At 31.1% G+C, this 16,835-nt stretch overlaps 1 protein-coding gene, 2 long non-coding RNA genes and 1 pseudogene across 3 annotated transcripts; 3 read left to right on the top strand and 1 right to left on the bottom strand.

The window, feature by feature from the left end:
- The first annotated feature begins 10,089 nt into the window (after nucleotides 1-10,089).
- Nucleotides 10,090-11,482, top strand: LOC146912457 (uncharacterized). The gene is made up of 3 exons (XR_015016481.1): nucleotides 10,090-10,469; nucleotides 10,576-10,651; nucleotides 11,418-11,482. It is a non-coding gene; the product is annotated as an uncharacterized LOC146912457 (long non-coding RNA).
- Nucleotides 11,481-12,595, top strand: LOC146912456 (uncharacterized). Its single transcript, XM_085720581.1, has 4 exons — nucleotides 11,481-11,591; nucleotides 11,694-11,741; nucleotides 11,857-11,928; nucleotides 12,198-12,595. Exons 1-4 carry the CDS (start codon nucleotides 11,484-11,486, stop codon nucleotides 12,405-12,407), a joined length of 438 nt encoding a protein of 145 aa, XP_085576707.1. The 5' UTR covers nucleotides 11,481-11,483; the 3' UTR covers nucleotides 12,408-12,595.
- A 10-nt stretch (nucleotides 12,596-12,605) lies between these two features.
- On the top strand, nucleotides 12,606-13,407 carry LOC146912455 (uncharacterized). The gene is made up of 2 exons (XR_015016482.1): nucleotides 12,606-13,043; nucleotides 13,203-13,407. It is a non-coding gene; the product is annotated as an uncharacterized LOC146912455 (long non-coding RNA).
- A 1,640-nt stretch (nucleotides 13,408-15,047) lies between these two features.
- LOC146912454 (uncharacterized) lies at nucleotides 15,048-16,501 on the bottom strand (annotated as a pseudogene).
- Between the last annotated feature and the right edge of the window lie 334 nt (nucleotides 16,502-16,835).

The raw sequence follows: 16,835 nt of genomic DNA, 5'->3' as shown, positions 1-16,835 counted from the left end.
AAAATTTAAAAAAATATTTAGTTGATAAGATCAAATCAAAATAATATATAAAGTTTGTTGACATATTTATATCTAATAAAATATTGGTTTTAGAAAATAAAAAATAATAAAAATATTGAGAATAAGCGTTAGAAAGCGACACGTACATAAAAAACCTTACTTTATATATATACTAGTTTAGAGACCCGGCATTGCCCGGTTTAGATATTAAATAAGTTTTATAAGTTTGTGTGCACGAATACACGTGCCAGTGTATTAGATTGAATTTATTTAAATTTAAAATTATAATAATATCATAAAAATAAATATAAATGATGAGATGAATGTCCAATGCAAGAATAAAAAGTATAACAAAATCAATAATGAATTAGTCCAAGTGGTAAGAGTTTTGGTCCCTTTAAACATGTGGTTATGGGTTTGTTTCGCTGCCCATGCATATGAGAGAGAAAAATCGATTGAAAGGGAAGAAAGTAGTTGAAATATATATATATATATATATATATATATATATATATATATATATATGTATGAGAAATAACCCACTTGGGTTGCCCTGGTGGTATTGGCTTGAGATCTGGGAGTGTGCTCCTCCTCGAGGTCTCAGGTTTGATTCTCTCCGGTGTCAATTTGGGTGGGCTAATTTAGCTTCTTCAAAAATATATATATATATATATATATATATATATATATATATATATATATATGAGAAATAATAAAATTGGTGTTTGACAAACCTGAAGAAGGAAAAATGTTAGATGAACAGAAGGTTTGGGGATTCTACTTACGCTCAAAATATGTAAATATGCGATTAACGAAAATTTATTTATTTATAGTTAACATTTGCATTAGAATATGCTGCTAAAAGATAACATAGTAACTAATCGAACCTTTTTTTTATCAAGAAAAAAAACTTTGTTGAAAGTATTATGCATAGTTTGTTGAGATATTTCTGCTACATAAAATATTAGAAATTCAATAAAAATAAAAAAAAAGTACTAAGTGCATAAGATCAAAAGTTTGTTGAGATATTTATGTTAAATAAAATATTGGTTTTTGAAAATAGAAAAAATAATAAAAATATTGAGAATGAATGTAAACATTTTTATATAAAATTAAATAAAAATATTTCAGGTCTTGAAATATCATTATTAAAATCAAAACGCTACTGATTAATATTATTAAAACGAAAAGGACCTGAAAAAATAGTATAGATGATTAATAATATTAAAACGCTACTGTTGAAACGAAAAGGAAAAAAAATAGTATAGGTGTTAGTTCAAGGACTTGAAACAAAAACAATAGTATATGTGTTAGTCCAAGGACCTGAAACTCGTAGGTGTTTGTAATGGATGCCAGCAACAATAGTTCAAAGGACCTGAAAGAAGAAAAAAACAATCGGTAAACTCACTCGTAGGTGTTAGTTCCTTCTCATATTATATATAAAAATAAAAATCTAAGCATAAGTAAAAGAAACAATAGTATAGGAGTTTGTCAAACCTGAAGAAAGAAAAAGCTTAGATCAAAAGAAGGTTTGAGTTTCAGTTTCTGCTCAAAATATGTGTTTGCGTGATTAAAAAATTCCCTTTTATTTATAGTTAAAAAGCAAATCGAAGTCTTTTTTTCCTCAATGAAAAAAACTAATAGAAACTTCTTTTCCTAAAAAAAAGAAAGAAAAAAATAAAGGAAGATTTATTGGATAATATTGAAAGTATTATATATAGTTTGTTGAGATATTTTGACTACACAAAACATTAGGAATTAAATATAAAATTAAATAAAATATTTAGTGGATAAGATCAAAAGTTTGCTGAGATTTTTATGTCAAATAAGATGTCAAATAAAATATAGAAAAAATATAAAAATATTGAGAATAAACGTGGAAGCGACACGTGGCATAAAAAACCTTACTTTATATATATATATATATATATATATATATATATATATATATATATATATATATATATATATATATATATATATATATAGACACACACACACACCCTGTACCGTTGATATTGATTTATCGTTCTCATTAGTCTCTCACATCGGAAAACACTCAAAACCCTAGAAACTTCTCTCTTCCACTATCAAAACCCTCGTAGAAACAAAGGTGACTCCATGAATATTACACAGGAACTTTTTTCCAACCTTATTAACGCCCGTGAAGCATGCAAAATTGCAGAAGCTGAATACATCAAGAACCCTCACAATGTTGACGTAGGTTCCTCTACATTCTTCAAATACTGATTCACACTTCTTTTATTATATTCATTCTTTTGTTGGAAATTTTTGTATAATTTTTTGTTTTTATAAATATCGGCAGAATTTGACAAGATGGGGTGGAGCTTTGGTAAAGTTGTATAAGGATCATGATCAGGATACGAAGTTGGAAGGTTCTTACTTTCTCAATATGCACTATATTTTAGTCATGTTTTAAGTTTAATTAGTATTAATCTTCCACCTTTGGATGAAGTTTAGTAGGAAAAAAAAAAACAGTTCTTAAAATTTATTGATAGCTTACACTATACTTAATAACCGGTAGTATTAACACTACGGACCAAAGGATACCAAAGTTCTATACCCCATACGTATCGATTCTTCTCATGCCGCGTATCGTGAACCTGTACCCGTACAACGTTCCAACGCGAATTACTAATTATGTGACTATTGTTGCACCTGCACCTATTAATAGACAGCTAAGAGAGACAAAGATATTGTTGGAACACATGGAGTGTTGTGGGGTGCTTATCAAAGATTAGACGACTTAGCCTTGTAATCTCTTCGGTGACAGAAAAATATTTTTTAACTAATTTTGACTATTGTTCCAACAGATATATGAAAGTTGCTATTCTCAGACAACAATCAAAATCCTAGAAACACCTATTTTACTCCCTCTAAATGTATTAACTTGCTCTTTTTTGTTCTTTCTAAAAAATTTCTTCGAACTTTGATCCCTTTAATTTTTTCCCTTCAATTTTAGTCCCTACGCATGTTCCAAGTGATTTTTTACGACATATCATTGTGAAACCCTTAATATATTTTATCTTAATAACTTACCTATTCAATATTTAATTTAACAAGTTTCTCACTTGAAACATGATTTTCAGATGCTATTTTAAAGCTGGAGAAGGCTCTTTTTCTGAATCCCTACCATCATGAGGCTCTTTGGTGCCTTGGACAAGCTTTCTCTACTAGGGCACCTGAATACAGCGACCGCAATACTAGAATATATTATACTAAAAAGGCAGTTGTGTGCTATCAACAAGCTTTTAAATTGGTACAATTTTAGTTCAATACCAATGAACGTATCGTTGAAGTGTGGCGTGTGTTTTACCTGTTGACTTGTTAAAATAATGTGTAATAGTGTTTCCTGTTTTATATAGGATCCTTCAAATGCAATTTACTGCATAACATTGACATTGCATAATAAGGTATGTTCTGTGATGTAATGGTTTTGTATTGTATTGTCATGTTGTTTTCTGCTTGGAAGTTGTAAAAATGACTTCTCTAAGATAACCTGCTAATTTATTCTTAAACTAGTTACTTAACCATTTCATTTACTAATAATATTTTTAAGGATCTTAAGGCAGGTTTTGCATCAGATCAACATTTAACAGGGGTAACCAAGGTAATAAGACATAAATGTTTGTGTTGTTTCCCTTTACTTTGCTTTCCTGTCCTACTATTTTTGTTTTGATGAACTCGTAAAGTTTTCTCGTGATCCCCTCATGGTTTTGGATGAATTGTTTTTGCACCGAGACATAAGTTCAAATATTCTTTTTAATATTAAGGAAACATCCAAGAAATGGTCTTCAAGTGAAGTTAACCCTAACCTCTCCCTGGTTAACGCCCGCGAAGCATGCAAAATCGCAGAAGCTGAATACATCAAGAACCCTCGGAATGCTGATGTACGTTTGTCTCCATTCCCCAATTTTTGATTCATACTCTTTTTATTCAACAATATTGTTATGTTGGAAATTGTGTATAACTTTTTGTTTTTATTAATATCTGCAGAATTTGACAAAATGGGGTGAAGCTTTGTTAAAAATGTATAACAATCATTATCCGGATCGCGATTCGCTATACAGTGCTTACTCTCTCTCTCTCTCTCTCTCTCTCTCTCTCTCTCTCTATATATATATATATATATATATATATATATATATGCACTACTTTGTTTTATTTATATTTTTTTTTGTTATTAAATGGTTTTCGAGTTGTGTTTAAGTCTTTATATGATCATTCATATCATGTGAAATTTGTAATGGCTTTTTTTTAGTGTAAATATTTATTAAGTTTCTCAATTGAATCTTGATTTTCAGATGCTATTTTAAAGCTCGAGGAGGCTCTTTTTCTGGATCCCTACCATCATGAGGCTCTTCATTGCCTGGGAAGTGCTTTCGCTACTAAGGCACCTGAATATAACGACGACACTAGAATTAATTATTACGCTAAGAAGGCAGCTAGGTGCTATCAACGAGCTTTTGAATTGGTACAGTTTTAGTTTAACAATTATGGCAAGTGTGGCAAGTGTTTTTGTTTACTTGTAACAATTATGTGTAACGACATGTTTCCTGTTTTATATAGGATCCTTCAAATGAAATTTACCGCAAAAGCTTTGAAGCGTATAGTGAGGTATGTTCTGTGCTGTTACAGTTTTGTGTCATATTGTTATCTAATTTGCACTTGGAAGTTGTAAAAATGACCTTTAATTTGTTTGGTTAAGAAAACCAAGATGTTTATGGGTTGAGTTAAACGGCGTTCCCTTTAAGATGACTTGCTATTTTATTCTTCAACTAGTTACTTAACCGTTTCATTTACTAATACCTTTTTTAAGGATCTCTGAAGAAGATTTTGCACAAGATCACAATCAACAGGGATAACCGAGGTAATACGACATAAAAGCTTCTGTTGTTTCCCTTTATTTTGCTACACTTCCCTACTGTTTTTTTGCTATGTTTTCCTCGACGAAAATCACGTTGTAGGGTAGATATGTTAATATGGAGATTGAGACCATGTTCTCCATATTTAAGTTATGTTTATTTTTCATCCAATGACAAATATGATTTCGTTTATTCAAAATATTTATTTATTTATTTTTTTTCGGGTGAAGATGTGATTGCCATTATACAAGCTTCAATAAAGGTATATTATATTTTTCTGTTGTTACCTTTTTCATATGATTTTGGCTTTCCTGCATCGTACTATTTGTAACTTTTAGTGTGCTTTTCTAGTGATTAAAAATAATGAGTTTTTAAGTTGTGTTATTTTGTTTTCAACAGGTTCCAAATGAAAGCACTTATGAATAAGAGGAAGATTAGAAGCTAATTTTGTCTAGATGAAGTAAAATTGAAAATCAAGTGGATAAGATCCTATTTTTTTGTAATTTGAGATTGTGTTGACTTTGCATGATTCATATGATACTTTAGTTTAACATTATCAACTATTTTGTAGTTTGACATATGTTTTTAAGAGTTGGTGATATTTTTTAAATATATAGTTGAAGATTCATTTGATCTTAAGTATTAACATACAAAATTCCTCAAAAAAAAGTATTAACAAAAAAAAAAACATTGTATAAAGAGATAATTATGATAAATTACAAAAAAATTGATAAAACTTATACCAACAAGAAGTTGGTGGTAAAAACAGTATAACTAAAACCTATAGAAACAAAGACTCAATCATGGGCATAGCAAATTAAGTGCTGTCAATTAATCCTATTCCAACGGAAAGAAACCATGAGTAAAGCACCAATGTTTTGTCCAACCGGAAGAAAAGCCATTGCTCCAGACATAGTACCGTCGGAATAGGTTTTTCGAGATATACCAACGGTTTTGGACCCTTATAGACTTTTGCTGTCACAATATGACAATTTTCTTGTAGTGGTGGCGATTGCTTTAATTGCCAAATACTTGCTCTCAAAGCATGTTGGTTCTTGCCACTCACATATCTCGTACTCAGCATGTTGAGACATTAATATCAAATTCCAATCCAATCGCAACAAGTACAAATAGGGACACAAAACAACTATCTTATATTGGTTCTTGCCACTGGGGTTGTCTGTTCATGTGTTATTGTGTTCTTCTTTGTATGGGTTCTCGAAAAGAAGAAGGCTATCCATGCATATTATTTGGTTTGCTTCTGTTTGGACGATTTGTCGCAAACAAAATACTCAGTGTTTTCAGAAAAAGGAAGAACCAATGTGTAAATTGGTTGATAGAATTAATTTGCAATCTTTTTCGTGGTTGAAAGCAAGAAAGCCATGTTTCGATTTTGACATTCACCAATGGTGGGATAACCCTACTATTTGATTAGGGTAGTCCTCTTGTTAGGAAATACATGGTTTTGAAGCGGCTTTTCCACTTCGGGTTGCTTATCATCGATTTATGCCTCTTATACTGAATCCAAATATTAGTTTGTATTTTTCTTGAATTTTCTCTTGAAAAGGTTTGATTTCTTATCAAAATATTTGAAGAGTATAACTTCAATAAAAATAGTTTGTGATTCAACATATGAATTAACCATATCTCACTCAAACACACATCAAAATCAAAATCAAAATCAATTGTAAAGTCTTTTTTATTTTTTTTATTTTTTATAAAGATCTATAATCTAAAGTAACACAAGCATCACAATTTACCTTATTGATTAAACTCTAATCAAGTGACGAGATCAGGGTAATTCTGGAGTTCCAAAATGAATCATGTAAACTAATAAACATTACGAACGTGGTGGAGCCAGAAATTTTAGATTGTGGGGACAATATTCAGATACTATAATACTAAAAATGTTATTTTACAAAAAAAAAAAAAAATACATATTATTTGAGATTGTTTAAGATGAAAGTAAAATGAAAACCTTACAATAATATATAAATACAAGAGAAATAATAATACTTTTAGAAATTACTCTTATCAAATATTAATATATTTACGTTTATATAAATACAAAGTGGAATAGGCAGGTATGAGCTCGACTTTGCAAGTTATTTGTATATACTTAATAGGTTGGTCTTGCCGGCCTAAGAGACATTTTCTATAGCTGTAGCCTGGCTTTTTTAGGTAAAAGGGTTCTCAAAAAGTATTGACCTTCTCTGTTAAACAAAAAAGTCTGGCCTGACCTGATGTAGGCTAGGTTGTAGGTCGGCCTGACCTATTTCCACCCATACTTGAGAATAATGCAATTATTAGTGTATAATTAGAAAAAGTAATTAAGATTGCATTAAAAATTGAAATGATCATTTAATTTAAAACAAAATTTTATTACAAATGAATCACTTATAACACAAAAGTAATTAAGATTTTTTTGTCAAGTAGGTTGGTGGCAAGAGCTCACAAATTTTAAATGTGGAGAAGTGGGGTGTTTGGAATTTGAAACACGTATATAAATTATGCAATATCCCTAATAATTGAGCTAAGTTCATGAAATATATATATTATGATTGATGCACCAATTTATCAATAATTGAGATATTAAATAATTAGACTAATTTTATTTTGATAATATGAGTTTTTATTTTTTTACTAACTGAGGGGGCACGAAGTAAGCTTAACACCATATTATTTATATATATATTAGTACTAGAATTAGATTATTAGTGTCCCCGTGAGCATAGTTTAGTTGACAGGGACATGCATTGTTATATGTAGGAGCCGGAGTTCGAACCAGCGGCGAAGCTACCACAATTTTTATGAAGGGGCCAAACATTATGAAGAAATAAAATATATTTTAAAAAACAAATATATTAAACGTAAATAAATTCACAATAATTTTTACTTATATGTAATGAAACGACAACTAAGAAACTAAAAGCTTCCTTACAAAAAACAAAGAAAATAAAAGCTAAAAATAGTTATTTATAAAAGTTGAGCTATATGGAGTTTTAATAAGTCAAATTTATCCAGGATAGACACTAAACTAAATAGATTATCAATATTATTTTAATATCATCTCTCTTTGAACCAACAAAATTGTTTGGAGTAGCCGAATAATATATTAATAGGGCAGCTATATATTAAACTATGTTAATTATTCAAAAAAAATATTTCCTTCTGGGGTAGCCAATGCTACCCCATGACATAACAGCCATTCGGCCATGGTTCGAACCTCAGACATCCCACTTATTCACCTTGAAAAAAGTTAATTCTAGCCACTAGACTATTTGACGAAAAAAGAATTAGATTATTAGTGGAGGCACATGCCCGCACAAGAGCATAGGAGCTGCCGTTGATTACGATCATGGTTGAATCCTGATAAAAAAATATAATTTTTTTTTGAGAGAAATTAAAAAAAAAAAACGTATACTATGCACAAAAGATAAAAACTTGGTCAAATCAATCTAGGGTTTCAAATCGACAAAAATAAATTTTTTGGTAGTGTGACAAAAATAGAAGCTAACAAAACGTATACTATGCAACAAATCAAATAAATGCCTTGAATTTCCAAAACACCAAAGTATCCCTTGAAACGTTTTTTGGATGCATGAGAGAAATTTGAAAATACCAAACTACCCCCAATCCAAATTCTAATATTTATTTTATTATTTATCACTCTCATTAATCTGATCTAATCACAAAACCCTAGAAACTTCTCTCTCTCTCTCTCTCTCTCTCTCCATGGAATTCGTACTGGATTATTCCAAGCTCTCACTGTTTAACGCTCGTAATGCATGCAAAATCGCTGAATCTGAATACCAAAAAAATCCTCGCGATGTTCATGTACGTTCTTCTCCATTCCCCAATTTCTGATTCATACTTTTATTATCATATTTATTGTTATGTTGGAAATTTTGTGTATAACATTTTGTTTTTATGAATATCTGCAGAATTTGACAAGATGGGCTGGAGCTATGATAAAGTTGTATGACAATCATTATCACAATTATAAGTTGAAAGGTTCTTACTCTCTCAATATGCATTATATTTTATTTATAATATTAATAAGAGGGTTTTTATTTTTTTTATTTTCAAGTCTTTATAAGATCATTCACATCATGTCAAATTTGCAATGGCTCTCTTTTAGTGTAGGTATATTCCCTCTAAATGATTTAACTTTCTCTTTTTTAATTTTTCTAAAAATTTCTTTGAACTTTGACCCCTCTTCAATTTTAGTCCCTACTCATGTTCCAAGTGATTTTTTTATGACCCTTAAAATATTTTAACTTAATAACTTAACTATTTAATCTTTAATAAAGATTAGAAATTAAATTAAATAGTTATAGATAATTTAACAAGTTTCTCACTTGAAACTTGATTTTCAGATTCTATTTTGAAGCTGGAGGAGGCTCTTTTTCTGGACCCCTACCATCATGAGGCTCTTTGGTGTCTGGGAGAAGCTTTCTCTATTAGGACAACTCTATGCTGCGACGACAATTCTAGATTATATTATGCTAAAAAGGAAATTGCGTGCAATCAACGAGCTTTTGAATTGGTACAGTTTTAGTTCAATACCAATGAACATATTTATTTTTGAAGTGTGGCATGCATTTTACGTGCTGACTTGTGAAAATAACGTGTAACAGAGTGTTTCCTGTTTTATTTTATATAGGATCCTTCAAATGAAACTTACCGTGAACGGCGGAATCGTCTAGTAAGGTATGTTTTGTATTGTATTGCCATATTTTAATTACAAATTGTAGAAAGGACTTCTCTAATTTGTTTGGGTAAGAAAACTAAGATGTTTATGGGTTACATAACCATTTCATTTACTATTACATTTTTTCAGACTTTCGAAGAAATTTTTGGATCAAGAGGGATAACCAAGGTAATAAGACATAAAATTCTCTTTACTTTAGCTAAGGCGGTGATATTGGACATTCTTTAGCTAAGACGGCCACATCATCTAGTTTCTAAATATTGCTAGAAATACCAGATTGTATTGAGCATATTTTGATTAATGAAATGCTACAAATCTTTTCCTCTAAAAAAAATGATAAAAATAAATTATTTTGATGATAGAGAAAGATTGGTTAGGGGAGAGATATAGACAAAGTCAAAACACCAAACTCATTGTCACCCACCCACCTATGTTTTCCATAAAATAACTATTTAATATATTTTTTATTAAAAAAATAAAACATGGATAGTGATGCACGTCTGTTGTAGCTAGTACCCTCTTTCTTTCATTCATACTTCTCTGTGTTACCAATCAAGTAAAGTAGTAAACCCTAACCTCATACAACACTCAAAACCCTAGAAACACATCTCCCTCATAGAGACGAAGGTGATTCCATAGATTTTGTACGGGATTATAACCCTACAAACCCTAGAAACACTCTCGTTTTTGAAGCATGCAAAATCAAGCAAAGTTAACCCTAACCTCATCGAGACATGATTCAATGTATTTTGTACGATTCTCTACGTTGCCAATCAAGTGAAGTTAACCTTAACCTCTCCCAGGTTAATGCTTGCGAAGATTGCCAAATTGCAGAAGCTCAGTACATCAACAACCCTCGTGATGCTGATGTACGTTCGTCTCCATTACTGAATTTTTTTTATTCATACATTTTTATTTTCATATTCATTGTTATGTGGGAAATTTTGTGTATATTTTTTTTATTAATATTTGTAGAATTTGACAAGATGGGGTGGAGCTTTGTTAAACATGTATAACAATCTCGGCCAGGATCAAGATTCGACGATCTACGGTGCTTAATCTCTCTCTCTCCCTCTCTCTCTCTCTCTCTCTCTCTCTCTCTCTCTCTCTCTATATATATATATATATATATATATATATATATATATCTCTCTCTCTCTCTCTCTATATATATATATATATATATATGAACTACTTTATTTTATTTATATAATTATTTTAGTTTTTTTTTTTGTTATTAAATGGTTTTTAGTTGTGTTTGAACTTGTGATTTAGAGGTTTTATTTTTATTTTTTAAGTCTTTATGTATGATCATTCATATCATGTCAAATTTGTAATGACTCTTTTTTAGTGGTAAATATTTATGAATTTTGATAAGGTTGCACTGCATTTTAATGGCCAAGGGATACAAAGATATAATGAAAGTTGCTATTCCCATGCAACATTCAATACCCTAGTGGCACCTCAGGCAACAATCAAAACTCTAAAAACATATTTTAGTCCCTCTAGTTATATCAACTTCATTTTTAGCTTCATTAAAGGTTTCTTCTGAATTTGGTCTATCTAACATTTCTTTTTTCAATTCTAGTCCCTACCTTTTTTGTCTTTCCACAAGCTGACATCTCATGTTCCAAGTGACTTTTTTTTTCAAGACATATCATTGCGGAAACCTTAAAATATCATTAAATTAATAACTTAAATGTTTAATCTTTAATTTAACAATTTAATCATTAATATGAAGTTATAGATAAATTAATGAAGATTGGAGAATAAATGGATAATTTAACAGGTTTCTCACTTGAAACTTTGATTTTCAGATGCTATTTTGAAGCTGGAGGAAGCTCTTTTTCTTGAACCCTATCATCATGAGGCTCTTTGGTACTATGGTATCTAAATATTTCGGTACCATGGTATCTAAATACAGCAACGAATCTGTAATGGATTATTATGCTAAGAAGGCAGCTAGGTGCTATCAACGAGCTTTTGAATTGGTACAGTTTAATACCAATGAATCTATCATTGAAGTGTGGCAAGTGTTTAACTTGTTGACTTGTAAAAATTATGTGTAACAACGTGTTTTATGTTTTATATAGGATTCTTCAAATGAAATTTACCGCAGAAGCTTTGAATTGTATAGTAAGGTATGTTCTCTAATTTGTTATGGGTTGAGTTAAAAGGTGTTCCCCTTAAGTTCACCTGCTAATTTATTCTTAAACTAGTTACTTAACCATTTCATTTATTAACACCTTTTTTAAGGATCTACAAGATTTTGCACCAGATCTACGATCAACAAGGATAACCGAGTCTTCTCCTTCTTCCATTACAAAGGTAAGAAGACATAAAAGTTTTTGTTGTTTCCCTTTACTTTGCTATCTTTTCCTACCTTTTTTTGCTATGTTTTTTGTTGCGAAGTTAGAGGAATTAGGCGACTTTAAGAGGGTACGTAATTATGGTTCAAAACTTATGGTTTTCTGTACTTTGTTCTTTTGGAGGATATCTAATTCTCCATTGCTTTTTCATTAAAGAAATCACTAACTTATTCTTAAACTCGATACTAAACCATTTCATTTTCTTATACCTTTTTTATGCATCTCAAGGGAATGTATGCATTACATCTGCAATCAACGGGGAAAGTTGAGCCTCCTCCTTCCAGGACCAAGGTAATTGAAGACATAAATATTTATGTTGTTTCTCTTTTCTTTGCTAACCTTTACTACTGGTTTCTTAGGTTAAATGCAATCCTACATTGTTCTCGTGATCCCCTTATAGTATATATTTTTGTTGTTGATGAATTGTTTTTGCACTAGGACATAAGTTCAAATGTTCTTTGTATCATTGAAGAAACATTCGAGATATGGTTCTTGTATGGCGATGAAATAATTGTTGACTAGAATTCGTAGTTCTTTTTGCTTCAAAGTTCTTGTTTTTTAAAATGATTGTTTTTTCGGTTAAATTCATTTTTTATTGTGGAGATAGAGGAACTAGATGACTTTGGTGTTTTTCTATCATGTTTAGTCAGCTCCTGAGATCAATGCTTCTTCTGTATGGTTTCTTATTGGATCAATGCTTCTATATGATTAAATACATATAAGCAAGTTCTCACCAGCTCCACGAAAATCATGTTGTAGGGTAGACATGTTAATATGGAGATCGGGACTAGGTTCTTCATATTTAAGTTATTTTCAGTTTTCGCCTAATTTATTTCGTATTTTTTAGGGTCAAAGGAAAAGAACAATCTGAAGTATGGCATACTTAAGGGCAAGATTACAAAACCTAAAAAATCAAAAGCTTCTTTGTCTGAAAATCAGGAATTGCTCGATGAACTTAAGATAATGCGTGAAAATCAAGAGAGGACAAATTTGATTATGGGAAATATGATGTCATTTATTCAAAATCGTTTTTCTGGTGAAGATGTGAATGCCTTTATACAAGCCTCGAGATAGGTATATTATATATTTTCAGTTGTTACCTTTTTGTCCTTCTGTTTTGTTGGGAGGTGGTGTTGTTTTATGTTGGCTTAGGTGGGTTTTAGTGTGTTTTAGTCTTTGGTGATTTATTTGTGTTTCTACTTTTTGTTTCATGTGATATTTTGTTTTCAACAGGTTCCAGATCACTAATGAACACTATTGAACATGGGCAAGTGGAAGATTAGAAGCTAATTTTGTTACCTTTTTGAAAATGGATAAGATATGAATTTTTTGTAATTTTGAGATTGTGGTGACTATGTGACTATGCATGTTTCTTAAGTACAATAGGATATTTTTAGTTTAACATTATCAACTAATTTATAGTTTCACATGCTTGAAAGACTTGGTGATTATTTTTAAATGTAGTTGAAGATTTATTTGATTTTTTTTCGTAAAAATATTTATTTAATCATGCGCATTAACATAAAAAGTTGTTTATTCACTCTATTGCATGTGTCTGTTTGATTTGTCATAAATATATCATTGCCCTTGCATGTATGTAATTGAATAATTTATCGTGGTGTTCTATTATTTTTTTTTAGTTAAGCTTGTCGGTCAAAATATAGTTGTCTTGTTTGTGTCAACATCTTTTTACCTTTTACCATAGGTATGAATCTTCAATTTATTCTCTCCCTTTACCCCTCTCTCCTTTTTTGTTTTTAATTGCGGCAAAGGGATTGAATGTAATGCTAAATATGACAATGTCAACCAGGTTATTTACTTGTAATAAGGTGGGCGGGGATGCTTATGTCTGCATTTCTCGTCTGTAGTTTGCTGATGACACTTCGTTGTTGGGAGAACAAAATTGGTCTAAAGTGAGAGCAATATACATATATATAAAGGGAATACATGGTTTTGAAGCGGCTTTTCAACTTCGGGTTGCTTATCATCGATGTGATAAGTGTTTTCAAAAACTTAATATAAGGATTTTCACATCGATTATGACACAACCACCAATGTGAAATCTACTTCACACCAGCTTCAGGCCCCATTGATGTGAAATCTCTATTTAAAACAAATATATTTTTTGTTTTGTTTTTTGGCGACTTTAAATTTGTATTATATCGATTCACTCTATCAATTTGAATGAATAAATATCGTTTATTTTTTTTTTTAAAAAAAAAAACATGCATAGCAAAGTTATCCACAATTCTAAATGTAATTAAGTACTTCGCGTTAACATAAATTATAAATTCCAATCACCTATAACAACCTGAAATCATTAGCCATGCCAAGAGTATGGTTTTCATCTTTAAACCATTTTTGGAGACCCTATGAACATAAACAATTACAATATCATTATTGCATATTAAGTGAAAACATTAGCAAGGAAATGATCCAAAAACATAAAGATACATAACAATTTCATTGCAGCGGTATACTCTTCAAATATTTTGATAAGAAAACAAACTTTTTGAAGAGAAAATTCAAGAAAAATACAACCTAGTATTTGGATTTCAGTATAAGAGGCATAAATCACCTTAAGTTAAATTAGAAATCCATTGTAATAAAGAGTTGTAATTGCCAATTCCTCATAAGCAACCGTCTATCTCAATGCAATTGGCAAGACCTTCCAAAACTAAAGATTTTTTTCAAAGTAGGAGAAAGCTTAGACCATCCCCAATGGTTTTTTTCCTTTCAACACCCACTTTTTCAATTTCCAATACTCCACATCATTTTCTCTCTCTTATTTCAACACTCATTCAACTTTTGTCCAATGGTTTTTCATTCAACACCCTACCCCACCACTTTTTATTTATTTCTTATTCTTATTTAATTTTTGTTTTTATAATTACATAAAATTATAATTATCGGTTATAATTAAATTAAAATAATACAATTAACAATTTATTTTTTAGTTTTTTTGAAAAACAAAATTTTGTAAAAAAATTTATTTTTATTTTCTTAACTTAAATTGCAATACAACAAACTAAGCATGCGACACACAAATAACTTTAAATGCAATACAACAAACTAAGCACGCGGCACACAAATAACTTAAAATGCAAGACAACAAACTAAGCATACAACACACAAGTAATTTATTTAGTACGATACAAATCATCTTCAATCACGATACATTCCAAACTTTGTCCATATGTGCTTCACTAGATCTGCTTGCAATTCGTGATGAACATTTGGATCACGCAACTCGGATCTAGCACGCACATGATTTGCAAAAGCATGTAACACCTCGGTCGAGTATGGTTGCGGTGTACTAGATCCACTTCCCCCAGTTTGCTCAAAATCGGTCCAACGTTGAGCATATGTATCTCGTTCATCCTCAAGAATCATATTATGTAATATGATGCATGACCTCATGATGATACCCAAATCGGCTATGTCCCACAATCAAGCTGGTTCACAGATGATTTTAAATCGAGCTTGAAGCACTCCAAAAGCACGTTTGATGTCCTTCCGACAGCTCTCCTGATGTTTTGCAAATAACTTATCGGGTTCACTTTGAGGAAGTCTAATTGATTTGACGAAAGTTGGATAAGAAGGGTAGATACCATCAGCTAGATAATATGCCATATTATAGGGACGTTGAGATCCTACAGAGTCCTCGTGAGATCTCTTAGATCCACTACTTCCTGACCCAACATTTCCTCCCATTTGACTACCATAACATGGTTGATCACGGAGAGCGTTCCACGTTTCCTTTAAAGTAAATTGAACATTCTTCCCACATGCAAATAATTCCTGCCCTCTTGCCAAAGCATCATCTTCCGACCAACCGCTTCTTTGCTGAAGCTTAGCGCTTTCATAAGCACCAATCCATTTATTTATTACTTTGCTCATATAATTAAAACGTTTTCGGCAAGCAATTACATCACGCGGAGGATCGAATGAGCAATGCTGATTACAATATTTAGCAATTTTACCCCAATATGCTTCACCTGTCAGGTTTCTCCTGGCAACACTAGATGTTCCAAATTTTATCCACCCACTAATTAGCACCAAATTTTGTTCAGTGTTCCATGCTGGTTGCGGATTTCTCTTGCTCTTAAGAGTTGTATCCTCTGAAGTTGAGTGACTTCATTAGCTCTTGTCATTCCACCACGATTTATTTGTGTTAAATATTCAGAATATGCACCAATACTCTAAAAATTTTCATTCACCATTGACTTATAACCATTAAATGAGGGTGTTTGAGATGGATACCCCATCATAGATCTATGATATGGATTAAAGTTGTTTGGAACAGAGGATGGGTGATTGAAATTTGATGCAAAACCAAAATTAGGCATGTTTTGAGGATGTTAGTTGGGAAATTGGTTTGGATTTTGAGGATGTTGGTTGGGAAATTGATTTGGGTTTTGAAGATGTTGGTTGAGAAATTGATTTGGGTGTTGATAATTGTTGGGATTTTGGTAGTTAAATGGGTAATCAGAAGAATTTTGGGTGTTGAATTGATTATTATTGGGATCCATTTCACTAAGTAAAGACTAAAACTTCAAAAGAAAAGCTAATAATAAGATTAAGAAAGTGAAAAACTTGGTTTTTTTACTGTGTCAAAATCAAATGATCCAAGTCTCTTTTTATAGAGAAAAAAATCACAAATTTTGGTAAAAAAAAAATATTTGCAATGAAATAATTGAGTCCTAATTATTAAGAAGATAGAAATCCAAGCAGCCAATCGTAGCAAGCCACGTGTCACAGCTTTATCCACAACAGTTTCTCTCTCCGCGTGCAGTACACACGCTCGCGTTCACGAACCATGACGCGCCACGTGGCGTCTGCGGGCAAACTTTCAACCGGTTGAAT

The sequence above is a fragment of the Medicago sativa genome, chromosome 6, assembly GCF_051527215.1.
Source record: "Medicago sativa cultivar Bolivia chromosome 6, Bolivia_mono, whole genome shotgun sequence".
Taxonomy (NCBI): domain Eukaryota; kingdom Viridiplantae; phylum Streptophyta; class Magnoliopsida; order Fabales; family Fabaceae; genus Medicago; species Medicago sativa.
The sequence above is the reverse complement of the archived record's forward strand: the minus strand, read 5'-3'. Positions and strand labels throughout refer to the sequence as shown.